This window comes from Phocoena sinus, chromosome 10 (genome assembly GCF_008692025.1).
Source record: "Phocoena sinus isolate mPhoSin1 chromosome 10, mPhoSin1.pri, whole genome shotgun sequence".
NCBI classification, from domain to species: Eukaryota; Metazoa; Chordata; class Mammalia; order Artiodactyla; family Phocoenidae; genus Phocoena; species Phocoena sinus.
In genome coordinates, this window is record NC_045772.1 from 101835472 (window position 1) to 101860166 (window position 24695).

At 56.0% G+C, this 24695-nt stretch overlaps 1 protein-coding gene across 1 annotated transcript in view; it reads left to right on the forward strand.

Annotated features, from left to right (window-relative positions):
• Nucleotides 1-24695, forward strand: part of CACNA1C (calcium voltage-gated channel subunit alpha1 C) — a 465996-nt gene that overhangs the window by 343573 nt on the left and 97728 nt on the right. The window contains 2 exon segments of the mRNA XM_032644404.1: nucleotides 12283-12373; nucleotides 18454-18480. Of these exon segments, the coding sequence (XP_032500295.1) occupies nucleotides 12283-12373; nucleotides 18454-18480 (118 nt within the window).

Genomic DNA, 24695 nt, shown 5'->3' on the forward strand with positions numbered 1-24695 from the left:
CAAGCAGTTTTTTTTTTTTTTTTTTTGCGGTATGCGGGCCTCTCACTGTTGTGGCCTCTCCCGTTGCGGAGCGCAGGCTCAGCGGCCGTGGCTCACGGGCCCATCCGCTCCGTGGCATGTGGGATCTTCCCGGACCGGGGCAGGAACCGGTGTCCCATGCATTGGCAGGCGGACTCTCAACCACTGCGCCACCAGGGAAGCCCACGGCAAGCAGTTTGCTCGTGTCCAGACCCCCCGACTTTAAGGCCTGTACTTGGACTTCACCGCAAAGACCGTAGACTTCCCTCCTCCTGCCCTGTCTGGATCCACACCGGGTTGACGGTCAGCACACCCCTCCTCAAAGGAGAGGATAAGCAAGAAAACTGTGTTTGCCCTTAAGACCCTGTTCTCAGCATGCGGTCCCCGAGTGGACAGTGTCCTGTAGAGGTCATCAGGGCATCAGTAGAATGTCCTGTTCCCAGTGACATCCAGAGAGTAGGCTAGGACGAGAAAGAAAGCCGTTTACTCAGCTTCTTGAAAATATACATTTTTTGCAATTTAGACTTAATTCATATGAGTTCATCAGACTGTCCACATTTACCCCCTGCAAAGAGGTCTGCAGGGGAAACTCACTAGACAGAGCTGTGAGAAAGGTTTATCCTCTCCAAAAATATACATTTGAATTTCGATAAGGTTCTTCAGTGTTAGGCTTTTTTTTTTACAAAAAAGTAAGGATATTAAGATATTTTTAAATGTCTGGACAGAGGAGCTTTTGATGGTTCCTAAATACATGTTCTAAAAATGACTTGCCAAGCACAATGCTGGTTTTGACTAACAGACCCTAAGTCCTGTTCAGAGGGCTTCAGAATACGTCTGATGCAGGCACACGAGCCCTCCGAGACTAGAGGTCAAGAGAAAACAAAAATACAGGCCACAAGCTATTAAAGAACCATTACAGCTGCCCTGGGACTTGTCTGTGCCTCTGCTCCTGGGGTGAGATAATAGATCTGTTTTCAACAACTTGCTGATAGGTGAAAAGCCCTAATTAAATGCTTGACAGGTTGGCCTTAAGGTGAAAAGCCTTTGTTTACCTTCCCAATTCCAAGCTTCAAATCAGCTGGCCCAACCCTTACATCTCATTTCAGTGACTCATGAGATAGGATAATGGTATCCGGTATCAGGCTTGCCACCATGCTAACAAAATTCTCTGAAAATAGCACATGTACCCACACCAGGGCACGTACACTCACACACGGGCAGGAAGAAATTGAGGACCCCTTTCCTGACAGGAACGTTCAGAATTAGAGTCTCATTGTGTTTACTAATACTTGCTCCAGCCAGTGGGTCCAGCTAGGACAAGAAGCTTGGTGTGATGTCTGCTATGTGCGGTAGAGACAGGGGAAAAGATCGGTGCTACCACCTGCGGGGGGTGAGCATCTTCTTGGTGCGAAAAGTACGGCCAGCGGTAGGGGGTCCCAGCCCCCTCGCCCGCGGCTCCTTCCGCGACGATGCGATGACTGGGAAGCTGAAGCTGGTTTGGTCGCTGACCGTCAGGCAAAGCATCCTAGGTTCTCACCAAGAAGGGCCCCAAGCTTCAGGAAGACTTGTGGAGCTTCTTTTTGAGCCTCTTAGGTGGTGTAAAATCATTTCCGTGAATTATAATTTCCCATAATCCCTTAATGGATGGATTCTATCAATTTGTTAAGTCGCCCCTTGATTAGAAGAGTTGCGAGCACAGCAGTAGGAGGTCTCCTACCTGGAGGCCAGGTTTCCGGTCTGCACAAGTCGTGCTGTGTTTTTGTAGACCGAGTAGGGGCCTGAGAACGACAGGCCACCTGACTTCCAGGCCCCGCCCAGTAGCCGGTGGGCAGCGTGCCTCTCTCGGTTTCCCTGTTTGTAAAAGGAGGGGTCGGATCAGACAGCCGCACAGACACCTTCCAGCTCTGGGTTTTGAGTCTCTAGTTGGAAGTTGGCACACATTAGCTTCTGCTCTGGGTGTCCTGGCGGGATCCCTGAACACTGGAAGCGAGCCACTCCTTCTGAAGACCCTCCGGCGCCCGGTCCACCCTGCCCTCCCGCCTGGAGAGCCCAGCTCCGCCATCTGCCTGAGGACCCCGCCCTGCTCCCAGCCCTCCTCGGGCACCCCTCCCCTCCTTCCTCCCGCGCTCACGCCCCTCCTTTTTGCTCCCACAATTCCTATCCCACACCTGTGTCACGGCGCTGATGTGCGTGACCTAGTGTACCCATTTATCCATCTTATTCCCCTTCTGGGCTGAGTTGTGCACCTGGGAAGGGAGGAAGCTTTGCATCCCCATCACTGTCCGGAGTCTGGCACATAGGCCGTTAGTGCGTATTGGTTGGAAAAGGGTGGAAATTAATGGAGAAAAGTGGGGTCCTGGCCTGCAAGTCTTTGAAGTTCCGCCATTGGGAATGGTAGATGACCTGGACCTGCCTTGTGGCCGTGTCAGGCTAAAACCAGACAGGACCAGACCTGTCCCGCAGAGGGCTACATAATGAATCAGACGCACAATTAATTTTTCATCTTCCGTTTCTTGGCTGGCAACGCTGCTCTCTGACTTCTGGGAGAAAATGGTGTTTTCTATTCCTCAGCCTTCACGTACTCACCTCTCCTCCCGGTTCTTCTTCAAATACATCCAGAGACTTGCCGAAGTATCCTTATTTTATTTTTCTCTCAGCGAGGTCAGCTAGCCAGCTTCGCACGGCAGTCGGGAAAAGGTTAAGAGAGGACCCAGAATAACTTCCCAGCTGCTTCTGTAGGACCGGAAAGCTGAATACATGTAAGGCTTGAAAAGGTCAACTCCCTTCCAAGGGACAGGGGTTTGATTTCATCTGTTCTGTGGTCTTTGGCGTAAGGCTCACCTCATTCACTGGCAGAGATGGAGATTCATGGGCTAAATGTTATCACCAGCTGAGACTTAATGCGATCTCACCTGTAGCTCCTGGATGGAGTGGAAAGCAGCCATTTTGGTAATAAATAGAGAACAGCATCTAATTTGTAAGCTCCTCTTTCTGTTGCTAAGTTTAATCAGATCAGTGCGACTGAAGGGAATTGTTGATGACCAACAGTTATTTTCCATGCCTTAATCTGGCCAGGAAGCATTACTCCTAATGGAAGTGGTGTGCTTCTCTGACAGTGGCAGGGGATGACATTTGTCATTAGACTAACCCAATTGTTGCATATTAAAAAACATGTTTAGCCCCAGATCTATTTAAAACCAAACTGGAACTGAGGCCACATATCACTCTGCTACTAGTGTCACTGGTTCAGAGAAGAAAAATTCTTTCCAGATGAGCTACAGACCTCTGTAGCAGTGCCAGCCCCAAAGGGTCCACGGCCCATGAGATTTCGTCTTGACCAAGCAGAAGCATCCAGTGTAGGGCTCGGTGGACCACCGTGGTGACCAGGTGTGGTCCCAGCCTCTCTGGCATGGCAGAGAGCAGGTGGAGAGGACAGAACACAGGCTCCGGCGGGTCCTGGCTTCAGTTTAGGGTTAAAAAGGAGAATTGAAGGGGCACAAAAGGGGGGCTTAGTGCAGCTCTCTTTTGTCCAGTCATGCTTAAATCTTTTTTTCATGAGTAATCACAGTTTTTACAAATTGTCTTCTCACAAGCTGTTAAGCATTTCCAGGGCCGGGACCCTGTCAGGGTAGGTGACTGTTAGCACACGGTAGGGACATCATGAATATTCATGAAGCACTGACGACCTTGGAGGTGATGCCCCAAAGGGAACGTGGTCACTGCAGCCCACCCTGGGGAGCGGCGGAGAACACATGCGTCATCACCAGTCAGTGCTCAGACTGCAAGTGACCTTTTAGATGCAAACAAGTGGTCCTGAGGTCCTCCTCTTGGACCCGCGTTTTGCTTTTTCATCACCAGTAAATCCATCCAGCGTCTGGGCCTTGCGCGCACAGAGAATTATTAGTGATGAGCACCTCCTGTGACCTGTATTACCTTTAATCCTCACTTAACCCTCCAAGGTCGGTATTAAGGTCTCGGTGTTTTAGATGAGGAAGATGGGGTTCAGATGATTTTACCAAGACAAGCCAGCCAGTAGGAGGCTTAGCCTGGTCCCACACCGAAGCCTGTCTGGCTGTGAAGACCACCCACTTCCTCTTTTGCCAGGCAGCCCCTATGGCCCGAAACACCTGGTGACAGGAAGGGGGTGGAGGGATGGGGGACCTGGTTCATGGGCTCAGCTCTCCTACTCAGAGCTCCGTGACCTCGCACAAGCCCTTCCTTCCCTGGGCCTTAGTTCCCTAAGGAAATGTGAAAGCGGTGCTGACGTGACCCCGGCTTTCTATAGATCCTGAGCCCCGGCTGGCCCTGCCTTTCTTCGAGCGCTGTGCTCCGGCATCACGGGGGCTGGGCCAGGGAGCGTGTCCTCGTTTTGCAGACTCTGGTCCTCTCCCTCTCCGCCGAGCAGCCGGCAGCCGAAGGGGAAAGTGCCCACCATCTGAGGACTTCGCCCGGCCTCTCCCCGCCCCTGGCAGCTGATCTCTCCGCGCCGGTCTCTGCTTTTCTTTCCCAGAGCCAGCATCCTGAAAAATGTCATCTTTGCCTTGAAGGCATCCAGGGGTAGAATCTCAGCGCTGGAAGGCATCCCAGGGGCTCTCCCTGCTCACACCCTCATCCTGTCCCCCACCCCGCCCGTCTCCTGTCCCCTCCCACACCCGGCCAGCCCCGCAGCCCCTCTGTCCTCACCCTGCTGACCTCCCATCTGCCGGGGGCTCAGTCTCCCGCAGTATCGTGGGAAGAAGAAATAGGTTGCATCTCCTTTCTGCTTCCCAGATCAGGCAAATGCCCCATCTACACGCCTCCTTTGCGAACCATCAGTAAAGGGTTTCTTCGGCAATGCGATCAGCAGAAGTAGTAGAGCTGCCTGAATCTGCCCAAGTCCCCCGCCAGCCCCCTGCCCCTCCTCACTTCACGGACCACACACACCCCTTCTCGCATGATAAGCCTGTTCCGCGTCCCGCCCTGCCCCCACCCCCTGCTGCCCCGTGACACCGTTTGAAAACCAGAACTTCTGTGTCCTTTCCTCCCCTCTGGGTTTCCTGGGCCACTGAGCCCACAGCGCGAGCCTCATAGGAGCCAGGACCCTGAGGGGAGCGGTGTCGGGGCAGCAAGGCCCAGGCGACCCAGGTTGGCCCCCCTTGAAGTCATTTCTGACGTGGGCATCCCATGTCCTGCCAGCGCCTCCGGGCCTCTGGCTGTGGAGACAGTGGTCCCTGGTCCCTGGGTTTCAAACCATCTCTCTCTTCTAAAGAACAGTCAGCCTCTCCAGCAAGCCCAGGTCTCCTGAGAAACTCTGGAAGAGTTCTAAGATTAAGACTTAGATAACGCCTTTGATGGGGTTCAGGCCTCAGAAGGTGGATCTGGAGGGCAGGGCGGCTCAGCGGAAGGAGCGGAGGCATCGTCCCGTGTGAGCCCGTCCGCTGGCCTCGCTTGTGTGCTGTGGGGCAGGGTCCCCTCTGGCCCTCGTGGGTCACCCGGCCGCGGGCCTTCCCGAGTCAGCAGTGGAGAAGGAGGGCCTCGAGCAGGGCCGGATCCGGGCGGCAGTGAGTGGACGAGGCGAGTGGGAATCTCCTGGCCCCTGAAGGCAACCAGGCCGTCGTGGGGACGTTTCCAACGCGCGGGCAGACTCTTCGCCCTCCACCCCTTTGGTCCTCGTAGACCCAACCTGCTGAGCAGGCAGAAAAGACTTCCTGTGTTTGGAGATGGAGACCAGGTCCCCTCACCCTGCTCTGGGGATGACCTCTCCCTGTTAATGGGTTCGTCCTGTTCACCTTGCCTGCACCCAGAGGTGTGTGGGTCAGGTCCTGACAGCAAGCAGAGGCTTGAGAACTGGGCAATTTAAGGAGAGGCTCATAAAAATGCAGGCGCCAAGGGTGACACCCCCAAACGGACCTTGACGGCGCCGTCCTGCTGGTGCCTCCCATGGGCCCTTTGCAAAGGTCAGCCTCCCGGGCACCGGGTGAAGGAGCGGCTGAAGGACAGACCCCAAAGCCACCCAGCACATCGGAGCAGCCCTGAAGCCCCACGAAGGCGCCAAGTGTTTACTGTAATTCCACAGCCAGTACCACTAGGACCTGGAAAGGAGTCCAGAGAGTTCTAATGTGAAGTCTCTGGCCTCGAGAAAGCTATAATTGTGTCAGGGAGACACATGTGAAATACACGTGAAATGAGAGCAAACTAGAAGAAAAACAAATGGAAATTTGTTGGTAATATTAGCAAGTATTTATGGCACTTTCCGTTTTACAGGTACTTTACAAATATTACTTCATTTAGCCCTTCTCGGAAGCCCTTGACATAAATAGCACCGTTGTCTTTTGCTTTGCAGATGAGGAAACCTGGGCTCAGGAGGGTTAAATAACTCACCCAGACATACCGGCTGGGAGGGCTGGGACTAGGTCTTGCACCCAGGTTGTTACCGAAAATTCTCACAGACCCCAGAGTTCTGGGGGGCTCAGAGAGGGGACTCGGGGGCAGCAGGTCCTGGAGGGCGCCCTACTGGAATGGGGGAAATGTGAACGGTTCAGGCGGGGGCAGCACCCACACCCTCCAAAAGGCTCGCGGGCCAAGGGAAGGCAGCCATAGGTGACACCCGCCAGCGACACAGTCCTACTCCAGCAAAATGTCATTTACAAAAGTAGCGGCCGTCTGGGTCTGGCCCGAGGGCCGCAGCTCCCCGACCCCCGGGATAGGTGAAGGGGAGATGGACGGGGCCTCGTAGGAAAGCCCAGAGGCTGGGATGAAGGTGGCCGTGAGGTGGGCAGCCCCACCTGGGCTGGAGTTCTGCAGAAATCATGGGCACAGGGATGTGGGGGGATAGCGTGTGCATCGGCGAGGGCCGCCGTAACCAAGTACCACGGACCAGGCAGCGTGAACAGCAGACATTCGTTTTCTCACGGCTCTGGAGGGTGGAAGCCTGAGATCGAGGTGTCGGCAGGGCTGATTCCTTCTGAGGCCCTGAGGGGAGATGGCTCTGGACGCCTGTCCTTGGCGTGTAGACGGCCTCTTCCCCACCCCCACGGGTGTATCCCCATCTCCCCGCCGTGCATGCCTGTGTCCAGATTTCTTCTTCTGATAAGGGCACCAATCATAAGGGATCAGGGCCCACCCTAGTGATGGCGTTTTAATTCAATCACCTCTTTAAAGACCCCCCAGCTCCAAACACAGCCACACTCTGGGGTTCCAGGGGTCAGGATTTCAACCTGTGAATTTTGAGGGGACACATGTGGCCCTAACAGACAGGATGGAGCCCGATTACGGGCGTTTGGGATTCCAGGTTGGAGTCAGCAAGGCAGGAAATGAGGACTCCTTTCGCTTGTTAACCATAACTTGGATTAGTACTTTCGGATAAAGAACACTAATCAGACCACTTGTATGCAAAAAAGATGATAAAACGGGTGTCTGGCCAAGTAAGTGGCAAAGTCAGTTCTCTAGCTCCATCTGTGAGTTCGTAGGAGGCTGGCGACTAGATCCTGCCATCGGGCCCGCCCAGGATTGGCAGTTGGGCCGGCCCCGGAGAAATGCAAGTTCAGGTTGGCTGAGAAACGCCCTCAGTTCCTCCGGCCCCTGACACCCCCGGGATGCCTGGCCCTGCGCCCCCAGGCCTCTTCCACCAAGAGCCGCCTGGAGGATTCCTCCACCCGACGGTGAGGCTCCCAGCTCAGGTCTGGGCACTGCTCTCAGCCAGTCCCAGGAGAGGCCGGCCGCTCCTGCTGCCCCAGCCCACAGACAAAGGCAGGCTGGCATGGTGACGGAAGGCTCCAGACTCCAGACTCGCAGGCCTGCCCACGTCTGCCCACGTCCGCCCCTCGATCTCTCACCTGGAGCTTCGCCCTGAGGCCGTCTAGGCAGTCCCGTTGCACAGGAAGGTCTGAGGCAGAGGGTAGGGCGGTAGCTGGTGGGACAGGGGGTCCCCAGATGTAACGAGTCAACCCGCAGGGGGCTCGCGAGCCCCAGTGCTCCAGAGGACACCAGTCTCCACGACCGCTTGGGTCCCGTGAACTCCCAGCACGGTTCGTGTAGTTTCCAGTCTGAGGTCATCCTGTGGTGGAAGTGGCTTATTACAACCAACCCGCCCAGGACCCACGCGACTGCTCTCTAGCAGACCTGGGACGTCATCAGTTCCTGGGAGATGAGAACCGGGCACCTCCCTCGAGATGCAGAAACGTGGTCCTACTAAGCGCCGTTCGAGCAAATTGCCCCCAGGAGTGGAAGTTTGGAGAGAGAATCCGTTCTTGGCGAGATGGGGTCCGTACGGCTTACTGATGTTCCTAAAAATGTAATTATGTTTCCGCCACCTGCAGTGGTAGCTGTTAATTACTCTTTCATGAGAATCTCGTTTTCTTTCGGAATCTGCTCAGTAGAAGCCGAGGGACAGGACAGCCCAGAGACCCAACATTTGACCCACAGTCCCTGGTAACGGTGAGGTTAGAAAGTCAGGAAACCAGCCTCCCCTCAGCATCCTTCCTGAGTCCACTCAACAGCACATTTCATTCCTCAGAGGCCTTTCTTTACAGGAAAGGTGCGCCCTGGCCCCTGGATTCTCTGCCATCTTTCTGCCTCAGTTTCCAACCCACCGGTCATCTGAGTGGCCAGTGGGAGACTCAGGCTTGCCGCCTCCCCAAGAATAGGGCCCAGCATTAGCAATCCCAGCCTCGGCCGGCCTGGACTCTCAGTTTCCAAGATGAACCCAAGGCGATCTCTAGGGTAACAAGTCCCTAAACGAGTCAGCTGTGGCCTCTGTCTAACCCCTTAGAAATAGAAACACAGACCATCTTCACCCCATCAGGTGCTTGTGGGATAAGCTATCACAGATTAACAGGAACTAATATGTGGATATAAACTGTGATTTAAAGCAAGGAACCTTTAAATCCACACCTTGACCCCAAAGAGCAGCTCCCCAGAGACTCCTGCCCACCATCAAGGGCATGATTGGAGGCTCTTCCGACCACGTTCCACGTGGGCGGCTGCCGCCTGTGCCCGCGTGACTCGCCAGGCCTGGTCAAGTTCAGTTATAGGGGAAAGGCCGTGTTTTTATCAAGCTCTTTCTAGTATTTTTAAAGTGATCACATAGCTATTTCTGAAGTCAAACAAGATGGGACAGTATCGATGCCAAAGCCAGAAGCTGGATGAGCTTTTGTGTAGCAGGTCAGTGACCTGGGCCCCCGCCGGCCAGGACTGTCCCCTCAGGCGTCTGTGTGGACAGACAGACTTGGAGGCTGGCAGCCCGTTACCCCGCCCACTGCCAAATCAAAGACCCCTCACGATGAGGCGCTCACCTGAGTGACCCTTGTCATTCTAAACTGACACGTGTCTTTCTAGAAGGGAAATTTGCTAAGTCATCCATTTCAACGCTTTAGCTCTCAGCTCTGTTTTCGTGTAGGAATTTTGAGAAGAGAACAAATGATGCTACTGGTTGTAAGTTTCTATTTATTCCAAACTTTGTGTTGGTTGTTTTTGGTTTTGGGTTTTTTTGGTGTGCAAAGCATTGTTTTAAACGAGTTTCTTTTTTATTAAAGTATAGTTGCTTTACAATATCATATTAGTTTCAGGTGTCCAATATAGAGATTCAATATTTGTATAGACTATATTCCATTTAAAGTTATTATAAAGTACTGGCTGTATTCCCTGTGCTGTACAATATAGCCTTGTAGCTTATTTATTTTATGCATAGTGGTTGGTACCTGTTAGACCCCTCCCCCTATCTCCCCTCTCCCCCCTTCCCTTTCCCCACAGGTAACCACTAGTTTGTTCTCTGTATCTGTGGGTCTGCTTCTTTTTTGTCATAGTCACTAGTTTGCTCTGTTTTTTAGATTCCACGTATAGGTGATGTCATACGGTGTTTGTCTTTCTCTGACTTATTTCACTGGGCATAACACCCTCCAGGTCCATCCATGTTGCTTCAAGCTTTGAACTGTGAAGATAAGCGTGCTTCGGAGACGGCTGTTTACGTGGCGTGAAAACAAGCCTGACCCTTTCCTCTCATGACCAAATCTTCGGGATTCCCACTAACAAGTAGGGATGAGTTGGGACCCTCCTGGGTATCCGTCTCCTCAAAATCAGTACCCACCTGCCAGTGTAGACGCTTCTGCGGGAGTGACACCTTCTCCCCAGGATCCGTTGTTTATTTTGTGTTGTTAATTCATGTGATTTGGGGTTTGGGTCCTATTTTGTTCTGTGTTCTTACCTGTTTTGATTTATCAATTTTTACTATCTCTTAGTTTGTTTTTGGAGGTTAGCGGAACGTCCTCTGTGCGGTCGCCAAGTCCCCTGTTTCTTTCTTTGCCTGAGGCTGACCCTGAGCTCTGTCCACGTCTTCCTCCTGGTTTTCGACTCTGATATCTTGTCTGTGAGAGGAAGCGCCCAGCGGGCTTGCTTGATTAGAAGGAAAGGGAGTTCGCTTGGTCTAATCGCCCCCCAGAAACCCATTGTGACGTCCCCCATGCCCCCGTGTGTGTAAATTATGTGCTGGTGCCCACGGGGTAGGGCGGGAGCGCGCTTCCCCTGGTGTGCGTGCGCGCGTGCGAGGGGAGGATAGCCTGTCCCACCCAAAGCCACCACCTCCTTGTCCCTTCAAATGTATAAAGTCAGCAGACGTGACAACCAGCGGTGGCTGAGCCCTGTTGGGGCCTTTCCCGTGAAGAGCGCCGGCCAAGGTTAAGGTCACTGAAGGTGCCACCTGTAAACGCTGTGAAATCCAGCACCACCGTCTGCCTGCTCCCCATGCACCTGTGATGCCCCCAGAGCCTGATCGGCTGTAGGAATCCCATCTCATCCGGGGGCCATCGAGGTGAGCAGGGGGTGGGGGCCCAAGACACCTGTGATCCGGTCCGAGCCCCCAACCACTGTGTGACCCGGGCACCTGGCCCTTCCCTGAACCTCACTTCCCTGTCCTGTGACGAGAAAGCTGGGCGATGTCCAAAGTCCATCCAGCACCAGGCTTCCCTGAAATGATGTCTGGATTTGTTTTCACCCAAGTTTATGGAGAACGAGTCGAGGGTGGACACAGGACAGTCCAGCGTGTGGGAAGCCGTGGGCTTTCCGGCTGTGCCTCCCACGTTCTCAGAATGAGTCTCTCACACCTGCCCGACTTGACTTCATCCACAGAAAAGAAACCGGGGACGCCCCACATCCAGCAGCATCCGTACCACCGGTAGAATTATCCGAACAGCGTGATCAGTTCTTGGGCTGTGGCAGCCCCGGGGGCACTTGTCACTGGTCCCATGTCACTGGATGCCACACCCTCACTCATGCAAGTTCTGTGGCCACTGAGGGCTCCTGACCTGCCCGCCAGATGAGGGCTGCTTATCTGCAAGCAGGGCTGAGCCATGACCGAGGATGTGACGGCCATTCTAAAGGACAAGGGCGGGAAAAATAAGGAACTCCTTGTGTGTCGTGTTAAAAGGGCCATAGAAGATGAAAAAGGAGGAGAAGAATTCTTTTGAGATAAACTTTTATTTGGAATAAAAGATAATAATAAAGGAAATGGCTTCTTCTAAGCCACCAGACTGGGCTCCAAGCTAGAGAGCTCTGGCTGCCCTGGAAATCCAGGAAGAGCCTGGTGACGGCATGGGCAGGTCGGCCACAGTGGACTTGGACGGGTTGTGTCCCAGCTTGGCCTGTTGACGTGGAAACATCAGGATGCCGTGGGGAGTGGTTTTCTTGCCGTCTGTCTTCAGGCCACGTCTCATCTCAGTAGTTTGGCGGGTCCCACACGGAGACTCCTCATTCCTGTGTCTGCGGTGCTGACCTGAGTCCTGCGTGGGATGCTGGAAATGGCTGTTCCCTTTGAGCTCTATTTCAGGCTCTGTCCTCAGGACGCAGCATGCAGGACTCAGGACAAGGGACAGACCCTCCTCCAGATCCATCAAGTGGTTCACCCCCTAGAGAAGCCCTTTCCGCAGACAGGCTGGGCCCTAAGTGTGGGGATGAAGCCCCTTAGCATGGGGAGGGGGTTGGAAAGAAATAAGAAAAATAAAATACCGTCATGAAAGCAATTCTTTTTACAGCGAGGAGCAGACGCAAATGGGAAAGCATGTGCGGCTTGTCCGAGGGCAGGGCGTCAAGGGTAGAGGAGGGACTCAGGCCAGTGTTCCCAGGCGTCTCCTCCCACTCTCCCACTTAGAGTGTCCTGGGTGGCAAGGGTCACCCTAGACGAGCAGCGGGCATGTCAGTCGAGGACATGGGACCCGCCGGGGGGCTGCAGACTAACCGTTCTCTCCCCTCTTGCCTCCACGCCTCGCTCCGCATCCCTGGGACCCGACCCTGCAGTGAGCATGCCCACCAGTGAGACCGAGTCTGTCAACACGGAAAACGTGGCCGGAGGCGACATCGAGGGAGAGAGCTGCGGGGCCAGGCTGGCGTGAGTAGGCGCGGGGGGTGGGAGCGGGCAGAGAACCGAGTCCTGGGTGGAGAGGGGAGCCCTGGGGGCAGTGGGGCCCTGGCTGGAGCTGCTCTGCAATCCCGTGCTTCCCGGGCAGGGTCTAACTTTGGGATTTTGAGCGCCTTTCCATCTCCCATCAGAGGTGTGTGTGTGTGTGGGGGGGGGGGGGGGGGGGGGGGGGGGGGGGGGGGGGGGGGGGGGGGGGGGGGGGGGGGGGGGGGGGGCTTTGAGGTCTGTTTTTTCCCAGCCCCTCACCCCTCTCACCAGAGCAGCTTTGTTAGGTTCCCTGGGTCCTGCTAAGCACACTTTCATTTCTGATAAATGTGACCTGGAAGAAAAGCAGACAGGCAAGAAAATACGCCGGGAGACGTGGGTCTTACCTGCAGCTCTGAGTTACCCACCCAGTGAAGGGAGCACAGGTGTCTGAAGTGCAGACTCAGCTAATAAAAGTGCACCTGTACCAGCCCAGCGAACCTCCCCAACACAAGCCCCAGCCCCCGGCTTCCTGAGCTGACTGGGGCCCAGGACTGGGCCAGGTGTGCGGAGGGACAGCCCACGTGGGTTATCACCATCATCCGTCCGTCTTAGCTCCATCTTAAAAACGGACACCAGCGGTCCCTGGGAGATGTCCCTGCACCAAGAAATGAAGGGGAAATGGTTTAACTGCTAAGATTGAGCAAACTGCTGGTTTCATTCCCAGAGTCCAGAGATCGAAGCCATGTTCCTTTAGGGGTCAGGCTAACCTTGAGTGTCAGGCCTCCTGCAGCTTCCAGACTCCACGGCGGGAAGTGGGATCTGCTTGTCCCGTGCCTGGAGAGATGTAAGACTCACCCCAGAAACCGAAAGGGCCGGTGCACAGAGGGCTCGGAGGAGGACCAGCCCCGAGGTGGCTGGGCGTCTGAGTCGCTCCGTCGGTGGAACGGCTCCTAGCTCACCTCTCCCCGCCAAGATGCCTCCGTATCTGGGCCTTTTCAGAAGGTTTGGGTACATCTAACCTGAGCCGGGCCAGCCTCCGAGCGAGGGGCGGGAGGGCCGGAGCAGACTGTTTTCCAGGGCACATGGGCCTCACCATCCCTCACCCTGACGGCGGCACCGGGGAGTCTGCACTGCTGATTCCCAGCATCGTTGGGAAGCAATTGTAGTCAAAGTGTTGTTAAAATACAGCGCTAATTACGTTGAAGCAGCGGGCTGAGCCCTTCCCTCTTACCTCCTGTGGGAACCATACAAACAAACACTCGGGATTCTGGACGTTGGCCCCGGGCAGCCACGCTAGCGAAGGTGGATGGCAGGTCCCCAAAGGGTCAGAGGGAAGGTGACGAGGACCCCGCCCTCTGGCTCTGGGCCCACGTGACAGACCCGGAGAGGCCGCGGCGCTGGCGCTCAGTCACTGGAGAGTGTTTTGGGAGCTCAAGGCCCTGTTGGAAGGAGGCATGTTCCCACAGAGGGAGGAGGCATCTGGAGGACGTGCTCTGCAGGCGTCCAGGGCTCGGTGGAAATGGGCCGCCCTCCCCACGAATATCTGAATTTACACACCTACTCTGTGCGGATAAAGTGCCTTGTCGCAGTGCTGGGATGGCAGTATGTCCTTAACAAACTACCGTCTTTCCCCGCCCCGCCCCAGACAACGATGGAAGAAGACCGCCAGCGTTCCTGGTGGGAAGCAGCGTGAACAGGGGGGCTGAGGCTCAGGCTGTGACAACCAGGGAGAGGCTAGCGTTTCTGAAGCGGAGAGCGAACGGCCCATGCAGCGGGATGAGGCCTGGCTGAAGATGGTTCCGAGGGGGCACGGCAGACAGACAGAGCCCGAAAAATCATGTTTTGCTGGGGAGGGGGCAGCCGGGCGGGGGAGGTGGTGAGGGGAAGGAACTGTCCTTCAAGTCTGAAGACAGAAGCGATACAGACTGAAGTCACCAGCGGGGCTGCAGGGTGTGGAGGCCGGGGCTCCGCTCTGGACCACGTGCTGGAGACCCCAGCGTAGAAGCGATGGATGCGGTCACGCGGCACCGGGGTTGTCCACAGGGGCAGAGGCCAGGGCTGAAGGCTGGGAAACCGATGCGCAGAAGGAAAAGAAGAAGGTACAGATGAAAAGGTGCCAGGAGAACAGACAAGCCCAAGTCCGGAGGCCACCAGGAAGGAGCACCAAGCCCAAGCTCTCCGTTCACACCCTCGTCAGGCAGCAAGCCCGCTCGGTGCTGGGCCAAGGTGACACAGAGCCCGAGAGCAAGGTGACACCATCTCCCTGGAGCTCACAATCTGGTGTGAAAGTGACACGGAGCCGTCACTTGGGAAAAGCGTTCAGGAGGCGGCGTAGCTAATGCAGGGTCAGTGGTGCAGAGACACCTTAGACTGGCAGCTTAGGGAAAGCTTCTTTGAAGAAGGAAACTTTGAGCTGAGAACTGGAGGGGGCGGAGGAAGGAAGGATCTTCCAATCAGAGGCAACAGCGGTTCCGAGGCCGCTGGGGGGATGAGGGACAGAAGGCAGCCGCGTCCGGGGCAGGCCTGGGTGGGAAGGGCAGGGCTGGAGACGGAGCAGGACCAGGTAGACCCTTGATGGCCTTGGTCTTTGTCACAGACCATGAGAAATCGTGGAACATAGCTGGTTGGTTTGGTGAGCTTTCCATCCTTGAGGATCCTCGGACATTAGGAAGAGTCTGTGCGGGAGCGAGAAGCCCCGAGCGGCGGGCACTCGAGCGAAGCGGCTGCCGTAGCAGCTCTGGGGGTGATGCTGACGCGGCTCAGGCCAGGGTCATGTGCGGAGATGGAAAAGGGATGCATTCTCTCTGTGTGTCCTAATTGCAAGGAGCTGGAGCCTCGGGCAGGCGGGGCGGGAGCGGGCCGCAGGGGACCCTCCCCTCCAGACGTGAGGCCGTGGACGGGAAAGGCAGTGACCCCCGGAGCTGCTGGGCCCCACCTTTCCTCAGAGCGGAGGCAGGACCATCTTCAAGACGAGAAGCCCATGAAGGAGACTGGCACTTACGGACAACATTGCCTGAGACTAGGGCGCAGCTGGCGTCAGAGAGGGACACACGGACTTTTCACAGAAAGAAGTGCCCGGTACTCTGGGATGGACCGAAGGAGGGAAGAGAGCCGTGCACCAGGAGTCCCAAATCTGGGCCCGGGCGGCAACCTCAGGCTCGCCTCCTGGGACGTGCAGGGCGTCTGCCCGTTTCCTAGAGGGGCCTGGGGACCACCTGCGGGACCCCCTGCACCTCTTCTGTGCCTGCGGCTTCTGCAGGAGAGGCCCCGTGAGTGAGGCAGGCTGCACCTTGTAAAATGGCAGACCCCAATCCAGCTGGTGTGTGCGAGGTCCCTTTAGTCTCAAAGCGCACAGTTCTATAAAGAAGGTAGAGTCAGAAACGGGATCCAACGCAGAGGGTCGATGATACCGATGGACGTGCATCTCGTCACAGAAGTGAGCTAGGGGTCCCCGGATAGCACGGGAGGTTCAAGCTAGTGGGTCCCCAAGAGGTGGACTGTGATGGGGGTCCAGGGTCCGGCCCCTCTGGCCGCTCCAGCCGTGCATGGAGTCGAGGACATTGCCTCAGACGTGCGTCAGCCTAGATGGTAGGGAGAATCGGGAGGATTCGGGGAATCGCTGTGTCACACGGCAGGGAGCAAACATACGGGCTTACGACTCTAAGAAGCGGAAAGGCTAAACATACAAGTAGCTCCCAAGAAGTTCAAATATTTGTCCAATAATGACAAATGCAAACTGAGTAACTGAGTGAAGCAGAGGGAGTTCCAGGCGTGTCTCCCGTTTTAAACCTTCACATCAGCAAAGACAACCGCGGTTTCCTGGGAGGTTGGTTGTGGAGGCCTGAGGGAAAGAGGCAGCTGGGCTGGACAAGAGTCAGGTCCACCCAGCAGGGCTGCGCTCGCGGCCTTACGTGCGAGTTACCCACTTTCTGCACCTGCTACTCTTCAAGAATCCACGGGAAACATGGGGAGGAAGTCCTACCTTGTAGAGCAGTAACTGAGGGGAGCCCTCATGCCTTCTGAGCAGGCTGGTCCCCAGCAGGGTCTGGAGCAGCTGGGCCCCCCGGTGTTGTGGACTCACTGGGATCCAGGGGGCAGCACCCGCCACCCGGCCGGAACGCAGGGCTGGGGCGGCGGACACGGCGCCCGCAGGCTCCCGGCTCCCCTGCCCACCGGCGGCGTGACCAGCTCTCCAAACCCCGAACTGGTGGTCACCTCCCAGGACCCGAAGGCTGCGGAGACCGGGTGCCCCTGGTCCCAGGAAGTGCACTGACCCCTCCTACACGGGGAGTGTGAGGCCCTCCGCTCTCCCATACCTGGGCTTCCCTTTGTCTCCAGACACGTGCCCCCGAGGACCCCCCTTCTTACCTGGGGTGCTCCAGTAACACAGAGCTTGGAGGGGGTGAGTGCTTTGGACCCAGCGAGCCTGGAACGATGCTCACGGCCGGAGAGCAGTAACAGCAATCAGGCTTCAGTGCGGCGTCCAGGCTCGCACGTCAGAACACGTAACTACGGGGGAGAGAAAGTCCCACTCCATTTCCTCCGCCTCAGAACATTCCAGAACACCCAGGAAGGAGCCACAGCCAGTGACCACGCTTACCCAGGACGTCATCCCCAACAGGAGCCCTGGTCCTTCCGCGCCGCGTCCCAGAGTCACCCTGGGAGACGCGGACACTCAGACCTCAGTGCCCCACACGGGACTTCTTAAGAACCCACCTTTGCTGACGACCCACCGGACTGAGAGGGAGACTTATAGGGAGGGCGTGTGGTCTGCACTGAAGGGCCCCCGAGAGGCCTCTGGAAATCTCCGAGAGAAGGCGGGGCCGGGCCAGGCCCTGTGGCAGAGCTGCCGGGCTGATGACCACCCATGCTAGCTCATGTCCCTCAGCGAGGGGTCAGCTGTCCAGCAAGCCTGGCTGGGCTAGAGGAGGGAGCCCCCCGGCTCCCCACCATCCAGGCACAGCTGGAAGACATTTGTTTTTCCTTTAAACTGTGGCCCTAAGTAAGATGTCACCCGTGGCCCCGGCCTCCGCCCACGTGCCGTGTAACGTGATTGAAACGCTGCAGCCCTCGCAGCGTCTTTGGGTGGGAAAGGTTATCAGCTGGCTCGGAGCAGTAAAGGCTCCTGGCTCTGGTTCTCAGTGCCCCAGAGACATAATTTCCTCACGCACGATGGCTCTGCCACCTGTCACATCTTCTGGCTTATTTTTTTTAATAAAAAATAGCAAGAGGGGCTGTTTTCTTGCTTCGCATTAGAGCTCTCTCTGTGCTGAGCTGGGACAGGCGGATTTTGTCCCCTCTTCATCTCTGACCAGTGCTCCGCACCTGCCTGCCCGTCCGAGCACAGTCTCCCACCCGCGGCCCTGCCAGCACTCACTCCCCAGACACCAGGGCCTTCCCGACGTGTGGCCTTCCACAGGGCCATCTCAGATGCCTGCATGATCTCTGCCCCCCGCCCGGCTCCATCCAGCCTCCCACGGGATGCAGGGCCTCCTGGAAGTTTCCACCTTTCAGTACCTCCCCCCTTCCCCGGAGATGCCCCTCGAGTCAGCCACCAGCCCACCCACCGGTGCTTCTGTCCACAAGTCCCCAGGTCTTTAGGGCTGCACACCACTGCCAGCATCCGGGGTCTGTTCTCAGCCCCGGCCTGTTTCCTTGGGCCCAGGCTCCACGCTCAGGCCAGGTGGTGATGGGGCCGGGCTCCTGTTCAGACAGCGCTGGGCCTCTGCCAGCCTGTTCCCACCTGCAATGTCCGAGGGCCACGTCTGTAGGAGGGGCTCCTGTCCTCCACGACTGTTCTCAGGGCGTGGCCCCCAACCCGCTGCCTGACCCCAGCTGACGGTCTGAGAACACAGCACCCTCTCCGGGGGCCACGTCTCCGCCTAGAAGATGCTAGATTCGTAGGTTTGTGGGCTGGGCCAGCCCTCGGTCTCCCCTTCAAACACACAGACACCAGGACGTGCTGACCGCAGGGCTGTCTCTCCGAAGCTGCTCCGTCCAGCGCCCGTGTGGTCACCTGGGGACGTCTGAGGAAAGAGGGAAACGTGTGTGTCGTTTGGTAATGTCTCCTCTTTCCCTTTCAGCCACAGGATCTCCAAGTCGAAGTTCAGGTGAGTGAGATGCTCCTTTCCTGCTGGGCTGGGGACACCCCCGGCTGGGGGCTGAGGGAGGGTCAGCGGAGGGTCTGCTTTCCTTCTGCACGGCTCTCAGGAAGAGGCTCGTGGATCAGACCAGGCGAGTGGCTCGGGGCTTGGGGTTTGGCGGGTTAGCGATTTTGGTGGCACTGGCCCTAGGAGGTTGCGAGATGCTGTGTCCCCCTCCCTTATAAGATGAAGTCCGCCACATGGCCACCTGCTGCTGTTCTCGGCCATGTTCACGGAAGGTGAGGGCACGCGGGGTCGACAGTGCTGCTTCAGAACCTTCCTCGGTGCGCCGTCCTCGCCCTGTCTGCCCCTCCAGCCTCGCCGCCTGCGCATCCCGCGGTTCCTGAACGTCCCCCGTCCTCTCGCACGTCCAGGCTTCTGTGTGGAGCCCTCCTTCCGTCCGAATCGCCGCGTCCCCGAGCCTCCCCCGGAGAGCTCGGGCTCCTGTTCAGAACCTCGCTGGTACCGCATCTCCACACCTTCTGCAGACTCCCCTCCCTCCCCGCAGCGCTTTGCTCAGACCTCTGTACCGCCCTCCCCACGCGGGCTCCCGCGTCTGCAATAGGCTCTGTGAGCCTCCGAGGTGCTATTTGCAGGGAGCTGAGCCGGGCGCCCGGCGGGTAAGCAGGCTGTCCACCGTGTGCACTGATGGACAGATATGTGTGAGTAGGGGTGGGAATTCACTCCCACAGAGCCTGTACGAGCGAAAAACTATCGTGTTTAGGTTTCATCATTGATCTAATCCTGCTTCCCCTGCCTCACCTGGGGCAGGTGCATAAATAACATTAAATTGTAGTCCAGCCGATCAGTGTAGCCCAAGGCTGCCTTTTAAACTGTCCCTTAAGCTAAATGTTCAGTTCTCTTCTTTCCTCTGCCCAGCTCTTCTCCAGGGTGGAGAAGCGGGGCCGGGACTTCAAGACCCCGGGAGTACCCAGGCCTCAGTGAGGACGGGTCCTGGGGTCCAGCCCGAGACCCCTGCTTGTTCCTCTAGAACCGGGCCTGCCGAGGGGCCACAAGTCCATCTGGTTGGGCCTCCACCCACGGTGTCCGTGGGCCCCATGTTTGCCTCTGGCCTTGAAATCGTTGCCTCTGGTCCCCAGGCTCTTTGAGCCCATGGACACCTCCAGGCCCTCCGTGGACAGGCTGCGGGAACTGGATGCTCACCTACGCACCGGCCGCCTGTCCTGCTCTGTGCCTGCCTGGGTAGAGCTCTAGGCCGAAGGCTGGCGTCCCCCAGGGCCCCGCAGACCCTGTGCTACACCCAGGAGAGGCACCTTCAGCCCTGATGTCCTGGCCTCCCCGTGACTATCTGGCTGTTTCTAGAGCTTGACGCTCGGCCAGAGAATTAAATGAGGATGCTGGTGTGGGACCCTCTCCTCTCCTGCTGTCACCTTCTGCTCCCATGTTCCACTGGGGCTGGAAAACGCAGGCTTTCTCCCCTTCCACTTCCTCTGAAGCCAAGACCTCCTTCACATAAAAAACCTAGGGTCAAGTCTCCCAGGTCCAGCTCTTGTTACAGGAGAGAGAGCTCAAGAAACGTAGAAAATCCTTTGTCTCTGTAGCGCTCAGACCTTACTGCTTTCTCTCCAGCGTCTGGAGAAGCGGCTGGCGCTTACTGGGGCCTTAATAGATACTAAGTGGAGGGACGAGTGGATCGTCCTGCCCCCGCATGGCATTAGGCTTGACGCAGACTGAAATGAAAGCTCTGTTTTACAGCCAAAGCTGAGAAAGCACTTCGTGCTTCTGCAGTTCCAAAGCCCCCATGCAGGGAGAGAGTAAAGGGGCATAAAAATACATTTGAAAATATTTCCAAAGCATCATTCTCATTACATGAAAATGGGCGACTCATAAATGAACAAATGAACGCGTGAGTGAATGAATGAACAAGCGTGCTCTGGGGGGTGGGAGAGAAATCACAGACTTGCCTGGACTCGCCCCAGCACGAAATGACCCAGGAGACGGGGGGCGTTCTGTATCCAGTGCTCCAGGGTGTAAGCTGTGCTCTGGAAGAAGAGGGGGCACGGGGTTCCACCTGGACCCCTGGACTCTGCTCGGTTTTGAGACGTGGCTCACCCTGCCGGTACCAGATCCCCCTCTGGGAAGGGCTCCCCCTGCAGCTACTACTCAAGATACAACAGAAAGGCACGGAGAAGATTCTGTGTTCATTCCCAGAAGGCTTATTACTAGTCGGTTGGCACCATCAGTAAACCCATTTTCAGAGGGGGATACTGAGGCTGACAGAGGCCCGGGGCCACGTGGCTCACGCTTGGCCAAGTCAGGACCCACGCCCAGGACCCGGGCTCTGCACCATGTGATGAAGTCCTGCCCAGGGATCCGAAGCCATTTCTGCCCAGCTGTGTGTCTAGGGGCTGCAGCGAGGGGTCGGGGGCGCTCCAGGGCACAGCTGTTGAGTTAGAAACACAATGCCGGACACTTACACCCTTTGTAAAACTTTCTAGTAGCCATGTTAGAAAAGTGAAAAGGACCAGGTGAAATTCATCTAAATATGGTTGATTTAAGCCAATGCGTCAAAAACGTTATTTCAATATGTAATTAATATAAAAAATGAATGACATATTTTATATTAATTTCTCTTTGAAATCCAGTGTGTCACTTACACTCACTGCACGCCCAGTTTGGACTGGCCACGTTTCATGTGTGCAGTAACCACGGGTGGCCAGTGGCGACCACACTGGACAGTGTGACCCCACAGGGTCAGATGGCAGCTGACTCACCTACACCCTACAGTCCAGTGGTGGTGTCTGTTTGGGGAATAACAAAGGCTGGCGATGGATTGAAAATGCCATCGAAATCACCAAGGTCGACCCTGAGAAAACTCTGCCTGCTGCAGACGCAGGAACGGTGTCCTCAGCCCTTCTGTCTGTCTGATTGTGGCAGCCCACACGGGTATAGGAGGCGCAGGAGAAAAACACAGTAACACAGGGGAAACGGAGAGAGAATTTCGGCAACTCAGAAGTAACCTCGTAAACAGTGAAGAGCCTGTTTTACCCTAGAAAAGAATCTAAAATTGGAGTTAAACACACACACGCCAAGTATTCTCACTCATTCTCTCAGCTTAACAATGACAAATAATAGAATTTGAGCCTCACACTGGCCTATTCCATTTGCAAGACGGTGATACAGAGTCACAGAGTCTTTAAAGGAAATATTAGAGCAGAGGTTTTAGGGAAATTTGGGCAAATTAATGGACTTGTAATATTAGGGCAATATTAGGGTGTTCCCTTGGTAAGCCCAAGTCTCTACTTTGAGGAATAAGGAACTTGGCAACATTTGGGGCTCAGAATAGGACTTAGTTACGGAACAAACGATCCTGAGCGCCTTCCGCAGCGTGAAGGGATTAGTCAGATGACATGTTGGGGCTTGGATCTGGACGTCACAGCGGTCTGAAGTGAAGCCCTCGGGGGTCTGAGGTTGGGAGCCCTGTCTCGCCCGTCTTCAGAGAAACGTGCCTCCGAGGTCCCTTTACCTCTGCCATCCCATAAGCAATAAGGCACATGCCCAAATTTGCCCCAGTCGCTAATAACCCATTTTTTGGTTACTTTTGTGTAAAATAGTTAAGTGTTAAGGATCTTCTGGGTTGCTTGTTCTCAGCTCTGGCCACTGGAAGGAGCCCCAAGTGTCCACCATTTGGGTGCTGTCTCCTGTTCTAGATGCTTGTCCAAAATTCTGTGCCAAGCAAACTCCTTCAGGAGCACTGCCTCCTCCCGACCCCATCCGCGGGGTCCTAAGCCCCGTCCACAGCGCGGAGTGAGTAAGTGTGTGTAAAGTTTGTCTCTGCTGCCCTACCTGCCTGCCGGCCCAGTGGTCCTACTGTGTAAGACCACAGTGGCGGGCTGTGAGCCCATCACAAAGGACAGAATGCAGCCCCTTCCCCTCAGGACCCTGCGATCTCAGTGGAGTCACACAGTAAAGATGCTGACCTACAGGAAACGGAGCGTCGCATCCTCTGGGGAGGCTGGCTGGCACCCCACGGTGGGCCGGGATGCCCTTCTGCGTGCCCCTGGGGCACCTCTACTAAGCCCGCCTGGCGCGCGGCACCCTTGGGGTCTGTATCACCGACCCGAGTTTCCCGTCTGTTTGTTAAGCTGAATAGCTAGTACTTGGCTTGGGGAAGATGTTTCAATAGATGTTTCTTGAACGTGTAGCTAAGTGAGCAACACGGACAGTAAGTGTGACTGGAACTTGGCAGCTGGGACGTCTAGAAAAGTGCACCGCCGGGAAGCTGGGGCCCCCGCTGAGCCCTAAAGCAAGGGGGGGGGACCCAGAAGGGGAGGCTTGGTGGGGGGACAGCCGTGTCGATGGAAAGGTAGGAGCCGGGCCAGTGCTGGGAAGGGGTCAGGTGGGTCCAGGCGAGCGAGCAGAGCTGTCCGGTGGGAACGCAGCGACGCACGGGTTTGAAGACGTGCGATAGACATGTCCGTGCCCACCGTCACCTCCAGGTCTGTGTCCGGGAAGTTCCACTTCTCGAGGGAACAACTTTCCCAGTGAGAGTGGAGGGAACGTGAATAGCAGGCAAATTCCTCCTCCCTGTTTTATCGTTTAATTTCTATATCCTCCGTGCATATGTAAACACATAAATGCACTTACACGTTCTAATAAACCATTGCGTTCATTGTGCAGTAGGAAGCGTTGCCAGGACACCAGTTGTCGAGCAAAGCTGTATTTTGAAGGGTGGGAGGCGTGTCATTATCTTTAAATACTTTCTCTGGATGGTAATTACTCCACCCCCGCCCCGGCCCGAACCCACGTGACTCTCCTGAGTGGCTGTCTCGGGAGCGCACGATTCCACGGGTGCCGCCCCGTCCGTCACAGCTGCAGCTGCAGGGCCTCCAGCAGAGCCGCTCCAGACCCCAGGCATGTGGCACCCGCATCCACCAGCCCCAAACTTGGGGAAGAGCGCAGTCAAGTTCTGGGTGTGAGACAGAGTTGGAGTTGGTTCCTCCAAAATGTGGAAGAAAGCAACCGTGATTCCTTTGGCCTCTGAATCACAGTTACTGGTGATTTTTGTAAATGAGCTTGTCTCTATTCAAAACATTCTTTGCAACTACAGTGTAACCTATTGCCGACTTAAAAAAAATGCACAATGTGAGGGTTGTGAGTTAAGTCTTATTCGGGGCAAAATGAGGACTACAGCCCGGGAAACAGCATCTCGGATAGCTCTGAGAAACTGCTCCAAAGAGGCAGGGGGAAAGTCAGTACATATGTGATTTTTTTGACGGGGGCGTACATAGAATCCAGCACATATTTTCTGCAGAAAGTTTCTGCTCGTCTCGTGAAGGTTTCTGCTAGTCACGGGCAGCAGACGTCCCCGTGAAGGATCTTAGTGTTTTTGTAAATAAGAGGAGTTAGCTTTTCCCGGAGCACAGAGGGCCTCGTTCCTGATCTCCGCCCTGAGCTCCTTTCAGGGGTGTCGAAGGTCAGCACCTGCAGCGGCTCGTGATTTAATCCTCGTAGAGGTAGATGGCAAGTGCCCATCTGCAGGTGACGCTATTTAAGACTGGATATGAGTTTGTCCTGAAAACTCGTTTTTCAGGGGGAATAAGAAGTCTTACCAACTTTGTCTGCAATATCACCAAGCTCGATCGCAGGAGAGCAGCAGAGTCCCGCCCTGGCGACAGCAGGTGCCTGAGTACCGTGGTCCAGCACCGCCGGAGGCCCCCCCGCTAGGGACCACCTGGGCCCCTGTCCCATTGCCTTGTCCCCCTGCGCCCTCCGCCACCCCTGCTGTCGCCCGGTGGTGTGTCTGGAGCGTGGAAGCCTCCACAGTGCATTGGGAACCACCGTCTTCTGACCCCCAGGCCTTTCTTCTCCATGTAGCGACTTTCCCCACCAGTAGCAGCAAACGTCCCTGCCAAGGTTTGGCGCTCCCTGGAGGTGGCGTCCCCGCCCCCTCAGTGACGGGGGTGAGGTCAGGTCAGAACACCACCCCCTTAATCCTTTCTTTCCTCCCTGCCCTGCAAGCCAAAGCCAGGTCCTCCTGCAGCTCCCAGGCAGCAAGGCCCGCCTTAGATGTGCCCCTCGCTTTCTAATATCAGAGCAGATTTCAACAACGGTGTGGCAGCAGGACTTCCCACGGGCCGTAGGTAACAAAAATAACAGAGTAGAAATATAAATAAAGTCAAGCTCTCCAGAGGGCCGTCTGGGGCGTGTGGAGGGTCCTA